The sequence below is a fragment of the Octopus bimaculoides genome, chromosome 5 (assembly GCF_001194135.2).
Source record: "Octopus bimaculoides isolate UCB-OBI-ISO-001 chromosome 5, ASM119413v2, whole genome shotgun sequence".
In the NCBI taxonomy this organism is placed as follows: domain Eukaryota; kingdom Metazoa; phylum Mollusca; class Cephalopoda; order Octopoda; family Octopodidae; genus Octopus; species Octopus bimaculoides.
In genome coordinates this window covers 54,270,789-54,278,171 of record NC_068985.1, presented here as the reverse complement: position 1 = coordinate 54,278,171, position 7,383 = coordinate 54,270,789, and the positions used below count along the sequence as shown (strand labels likewise).

The following is a 7,383-nucleotide window of genomic DNA, read 5'->3' as shown; positions in this document are numbered from 1 at the left end:
ATATATATACACACACACACACACCCATGTACACATTGATGCTTCATGTGATAGGCTTGTGTGTGTGTAGATAGATATATTTATTCTAATATATTGATGACAAGTATACTTTCATCATTGTCACCGCCATCTCCCATACCAACCTGCAACCCATATTCACCCTCACTCCTGGTTCCTCTGTCCCCACTCACACTTTCTCCGCTTGTACTTGAAGGTTCACCCAGTTACCCCATCACCACTATTTTTATCTCTTCCCAGCTCCATCCTTGTCATCACTACCCTCACTCTTCTATAATTTGAGTAGCCATGTAGCTCCTTTATAGCAAGAAACCTGCTCTCCTCAGGCTCCTTCTCTCATACTTCAACCCATCATCTGTTAGCATAAAAGCCACCTTTCTTGGGTTTCATAATCTTGCAAGCTACATGGCGACTTCACTAAGGTTGGGGTCATGATAAAAGTATCCAGGACATAATGTAAAGTGGTTGGTGTTAGGAAGGGCATTCAACAGTTGAAACCTTCTGAAACAGACAGCGGAGCATAATGCAATCCTTGAACTCATCATTTCCTGTGAAACTAGCCAGTCTGTGCTAGTATGGAATATGGTTGTTAAATGATGATGATTATATTCTACCATTTTATTCAAAAGTACCATTGACTGAATAAGATGGTTCAGTTTTCTCAAAAGACAGAAAGGCAAGTTCTTATTGTTATAAATTCTTCTCAAAATGCATCGATCAAACAGGAAAATTTTGTTTTGTATGACAGATCAAGGATATTGATGTTGGTATTTTTCTTTCACATCTTTCAAATTGTATTTGTAAATGCTTAATCCTAGATGATCTTATCATCATCATTCATACGTGTCTGCAGTTAAGAAGCTTGTTCCCCTAGTATGCAGTCTTGAGTACAGTCCCACTGTGTGGCACCTTGAGCAAGTGTCCTCTGCTATAGTTCCTTACTGTGAGTGAGTTCTGGCAAATAGAAACTGAAGGAAGCCCAGCATACACACATACACATATACATACATACATGTATATACACACACAGATACAACATATATAAATACACACACACATATATATATATACACACACGCACATATATCTACATACATGTGCATACATACACGCATGCATGCTTGCATGTGTACCCTTTTCTTGACATCATGAAATGGTTGTAAATGAGCATCATCATACAAGTGATGTTGCTTGTTTCTAGTCTTCTCTGAGAAACATGTCTGGCCATGGGGTAAATACTACCTTGCTTGGAAACAGCTGAGGGTTGATGATAGGAAGACCACCCAGTTGTAGGAAATCTGCCTCAACAAATTCTGTCTAACCAATGTAAACATGGTGAAGTGGATGTTACACAATGATGACAGAGAGGATTAGGAGGTTGATAATGACAGTGACAGTAATGATTTGTACAAATCTGTAAGCATCCTTGACTTCATCCCAAATAAAAAGTAAAAATAAACTGAAATAAAAAAAAGCCTCCTGACTGCTTGACATGAAGTCACTCACCCTGGTATCTTTTGGCCTAGATATGCTGTACCTTCACTGTCTTTTTTACTGCTACAACAGTACCCTCTCTTCTTGGAGCTAACTGATCTTATGCCATGTTCACTCAAATTCATTTGACTCACCTGTCTCCTATATTTTGCTCTTTCCCTTTTCTACCCCCAGGCTTTGCACTAGTCACTACACCCACGCCTTCCCCCTTCAGAACATCAGTCTTCTGGAACTCCTTTACTACTCATGTTTTTGTTGTGGCTGTGAATTTGCAGTTGTCGGAGAGCATCAACTGTATAGATCTGACAGAGGATGCATGAAGGCCGGGAGCAAAACCTCTGTCTGTCTGTCTGTCTGCTGTCTGTTTGTCTGTCTGCTGTCTGTTTGTCTGTCTGCTGTCTGTTTGTCTGTCTGCTGTCTGTTTGTCTGTCTGTCTCTCTTTCTCTCTCTCTCTTTCTCTCTCTCTCTCTCCAAACTGTTACAAGAAAATCCTGAAAATATTATGTTATTACACTCTTCTATAATTTTACTGAAATAAAATGGCAGTATATTAAATTTGTTTTTCATTCCTGAATTGCAAATACTTCATTATAAAGAAGTAATGACAAATTCTTGTAATTTTGCTTTTGAAAAAAAACTAACAAACAAAACAAAAGACTTGTACTTAAAAAAAATCTTCATTCATTTCATTGAGAGGGATTCAATACAGATGTTCCTCTCCAATTTGGTGCTTCCTATTTGGTTCAAAGATAATTTTGATTGTTCTTTTTCTCATATTCTACAGGTGAATGGTACTTCAGCATTAAGTTTAAACCACATTGAAGTTGTCAACCTCATCAAATGTAAGTCAAGACATTTTGCTTTCATTTATAAAAAATGGTTTCATTTTCATAAAGATTTTTTTTCAGATTGATGTGACTTGTAACTTAATGTTTCCAAGCCAACAAAATTTATTTTATCAAAATTAATTGATGTTATCATCACCACCATCAAATTTATAATGGTCTTCATTCTTTAATGTTATCATAACTTACATAGATTTATCTACTTGTTTATTAAATTACTCCAGATCTGCATAACACCTCTTTTCCCTGTCTTCATTATATTATCAATGTAGTAACTCTATATCCTCTATCTTGTGCAATGATTAGTGAATAAGGATTATAGCATGATATATTCATAACATCATATATATATTAACTATGTAATGTGAATAGTCTGGCTGCATATTTGAACTGCACTATATGCACCTATGATTACTGGCAGTAACTGCAAATGGTAGTTAGGTTATCTTACCTAGGTAATCTAATTAGTGTCTAATGTAAATTGGGTAGAAATAATTTCATGACAAAAGAGATTTCTCTGCATAAGAACCATTAGGTTGTATGATCTATAGGAAAAGCCTTGCACATTGAAGGCAGATCTGTAGCAAATCAGCAGAAATATTTTGAGGGGTTTTGTCGTGAGCGTTGTGTAAAAAAGAGAAGTGAGGATTTGTTCTTAAGTATATCTGTTGGAACTGAGAGCAACATGCAAGATTCTAGAACATAGGCACAGACAGGCATAGCTGTGTGGTTAAGAAGTTTGCTTCCTAATCATGTGGTTTTAGTTTCAGTCCCATTGCATGGCACCCTTAGCAAGTATCTTCTACTATGACTCTTGGCTGACCAAAGCTTTGTGGGTGGATTTCATTGACCGAGACTAAAAGCAGCCCATTATATATATATAGGGTGTTCAGGCTAAATTTGATTGTTTGCATGAGAGGAAAAGAAAATACAATATCCCTTCAAAAAATAAAATGTATTTTTTAAAAAATTGAAAAAAATATTAACTAGATTATGTCTAGAAGATGACCATTTACTCAAAGTAGCTGCCCTCAGCTTCCACCAGAGCCTCAAAATAACTCTGGTACTTGGTACATGTGTTCCTCACTAAGATCATATTCAAACACCTCCTTAATCTTTGGACACTAGCTTGGCCTTAGTGTTGCAAGCAGAATGCTTGGCGTCTTTCTCAGCTGTGCCCCATATGCAATAATCCATGGGATTACAATTGGGAGAATTTAGAAGCCAGAAATTGATGCTGGTGAAGTTATAGAAATTTTCTGACAACCATCTCTGGCTCTTTCTGGAAGGAGCTGAATCCTGTTACCACACATATGGCCTTCCAGCAGCAACTCTTTCCAGTCAAGGATTGACTACAGTCTCCAGCAGCTTCACATAGCCATCTGAACTGAGTTTAAGGCCCTGCTCAAAGTTGTGGGGATGAATTCTGGCATGTGAACACTGTCATGTTGCCTACTGTGTCCTTTCCTACTGGTCACAGCTTCATAGCCTCCATTGCAGCTGTCCATGTCATGTCTTGCAGTCTTTATAGTGTTCACAGAGCATCGGGAAACAGTCATGATGTCAGCATTTTGACACCTGGCATAAATCATTATGATACAGGTATCTATTTTCCAATATTCAGATGGCTTCCAGTCCCCCAAGTCAGTTAACTTTTTCTCAACTACAACTATAAACTTTATGATCTCCAACACCATTGACTATTCACCAATGCATCAAGCTGTTCTTAAAAAAAAAATTAAAAAGACGAAACACAAAAAAAAAAATGTCAAATTTAGCCCAAACACTGTAAGTATGTATGTGTGTGTGTGTGTGTGTGTGTGTGTGTGTGAGTGGTGTGTTTCTGTTTCATTATCTTTGCATGGTGGTTGTAAATGAGTGTAACTAGCATTATTCATTTTGAATCTTCTGTGAAAACACTTTTGACCATGGGGGAAATATTACCTTTCTTGGAAACAGGTAATAGCTGATGATAGGAAGGGCGTCTAGCATTAGAAAATTTGCCTCAATAAACTCCATCCAACCCATGCAAGCATGGAAAAGTGGACAATGTTTATTATAGTGTTAGATGTTAGAATGTCTTAAAGAAAGACAAGGAAGTTGTCATGGAGTCAGATGAAAAGAAGCTAGCTATTATATAGGTCCATCCATTATTAACTCTTATTTATATGAAACTCATTAATTGTCATTAAGTTAGGATTATTCTTTTCTCTTGCCAACCCTTACACAAGTAAGAGTTGGTGACAATAAGGGCATCTTGCTGTAAAATGTGTCATCAATAATTATATTCAACACATGTTAGCATGGGGGGGGGGATGGGTGTTGTGGTGGTGGTGGTTATGATGATGATGTTGATGTAGTAGCAGCAGCAGCAGTAGTAGTAGTAACAGTTGTAGTAGTAGTAGTGTCTCTTTTCTGGTTTGGTCTGGAGGAAGGCTCATGACCTTCACAGCCCTTCTGAGACTGGTGAGATTGATGATATAAATAGGGAACATTGAACAAATTAAATTGAAATAGAATAAAGAGAAACAAAGAACATATACAGGAAACATGGATTTATGTCCCATCTGGTGCTCTTTCTCTTTCTGGTCTAGCTTTAGATAATTGTGCTAGTAGGAACCCTACTTTATTTTCTCTGAAAATAAAGAGAATTAAACTAAATGACAGTTGTAGTTTAGGAATTGTGATCTGTGAACCTATCATAGCGGTTTGATTTCCTGTAAATCTATACATTATTCTTATTACATTTAGAACACACTGCTTCATCATTTCATTCAGTTATTCATTATACATATTGGTTAGTGTAGTATTTACCTCTGTATTTTACTATCAAACTTGTTTTCTAAATAGATTCATCACTAAGATATAACACTGGTTAACAGAGCTTTCAGATTGATATCCATGCATACTTATTAACTTATATACACATTTTAGCATAGTGTGTGTGTGTGTGATATAAAAAAAAATGCCGCTGTATTGTTTATAATTGGTGCAGACATGCCTATGTTGATAAGTGCATGCATAGCTATGCACTTTGCTTCCCAACTATATAGTTTTGAGTTCAGTCTCACACTGTGACACCTTGGTCAGGAGTCTTCTAATCCCTTGTGTGTGTATTTGGCTGACAGAAACTGAAAGAAGCCTCCCCCCCACACACACACGTATAAGAAGTTGAGATGACAAAGGAATAAACAATTATCTTATGAACTTCATTAGCTTACAGCTGTTTCTGCTACAGAATGCAGTGGACTCATAGTTGAGTGCTTGAGTATCACTTTATAACTTCACAGGTACTCAACTATGGTTTTAGGCTCCAATGAAGCTATAAGATACTCAGACACACAATTGACTCCACTGCAGCCTGTAGCAGAAACAGCTGTAAGCTAATGAAGTTCGTAAGATAATTGTTTATTCCCTTGCCATCTCAATTTCTTATTACTGCTCTGTAGCTAACTAACACTTTATTTTGAAGCATATGTATATTGAATTCTGGCCCAGGTTATTAGTATCACAAATCCCTGAGTAAAATACTAAAATTAAAAAAATCTCTCTTTTTCTCTCTCTATCTATATGTGTGTGTGTATATATGTTGTGAGCCCTTACCTTGCTCATAAGCCAGTAATGGTTGTCAATATGAAGAACATCCAGCTGTGAGAAATCTGTCTCAGTAAACTCCATCTATGAAAAAGTGAGCATTAAAACAATGATGATGATTATCTTTTGCTTTGAATATCTTTTGGTAGCTCTCAGTATTTTAAAAGTCTTGCTTCGAATTAATTATAATGATGCAAATGATATCTGTTCGTAGTATATATTCTTCATGATTCTATTCAGCATATACCCAGGACTTAATTAATTACAACTTTCAAGGTATCGGATTCATTCTGCACATCCGTTCTTCAATATGTCATGTACTTCAGGTCTGCTAGTTTTAACTAAAAACTCGAATTCTTTTAATGGAGTTGAAATAAGAGTAATTAATAGCTTGAGTAAACAGGAAAAGAATGTTAGTAAAATACTTTTGTTAAGTTTACTTGGCTTGAATCATTTCTGCTCTTTCATTTATTCATTTTTAGCTCTGTGGGTTTTTTCCCTTCGGCTAGTATGTGTTAGATGAATATGTTTTTCGGGCATTGTACAGCTAGATGTCCTTCCTGTTGGATGCTCTAATCTGTTTTATTTTTCAACTAAGTGATCTTCTTATTCCACATTTTTGAAGCATGAAACAAGCAAGTGACTTATTGACAGGACAAGTGACACAAAACCACCACTTGAGCCGTGTAATCTTTGTTTACGTGAGCAAACACACATGTGCATGTGCACACACAAATACACATGAATGTGTATGTAATATAAATATATATCATGTATATATAAATGTATATATGTTTCTTAGATAACGTATATATATATATATATACATGTGTGTGTTTGTGTATAGATTTATACAATATGTGTATGTATATATATATGTGTGTGTGTGTGTGTATTTATACACACATACACACACACACACACACACACACAAATATAATCATATATGTAGGAGTGGCTGTGTGGTAAGTATCTTGCTTACCAACCACATAGTTCCGGGTTCAGTCCCACTGCGTGGCACGTTGAGCAAGTGTCTTCTACTATAGCCTCAGGCTGACCAAAGCCTTGTGAGTGGATTTGGTAGACGGAAACTGAAAAGAAGCCCGTCATATATGTATATATATATATATATGTGTATTTGTGTGTCTGTGTTTGTCCCTCCCAACATCACTTGACAACCGATGCTGGTGTGTTTACGTCCCCGTAACTTAGCGGTTCAGCAAAAGAGACCGATAGAATAAGTACTAGGCTTACAAAGAATAAGTCCTGGGATCGATTTGCTCGACTAAAGGCGGTGCTCCAGCATGGCCGCAGTCAAATGACTGAAACAAGTAAAGAGTAAAGATATATATATATATATATGTATGTATGTATATATGATGTATGTGTGTGTGTATATTATATATATATATATATATATATATATATATAC

At 36.3% G+C, this 7,383-nt stretch overlaps 1 protein-coding gene across 1 annotated transcript in view; it reads left to right on the top strand.

The window, feature by feature from the left end:
- Positions 1-7,383, top strand: part of LOC106875720 (rho guanine nucleotide exchange factor 12) — a 365,906-nt gene that overhangs the window by 161,438 nt on the left and 197,085 nt on the right. Inside the window, exon 6 of the mRNA XM_052968059.1 lies at positions 2,297-2,354. Within this exon, the coding sequence (XP_052824019.1) occupies positions 2,297-2,354 (58 nt within the window). The remainder of the gene's footprint in view (positions 1-2,296; positions 2,355-7,383) is intronic.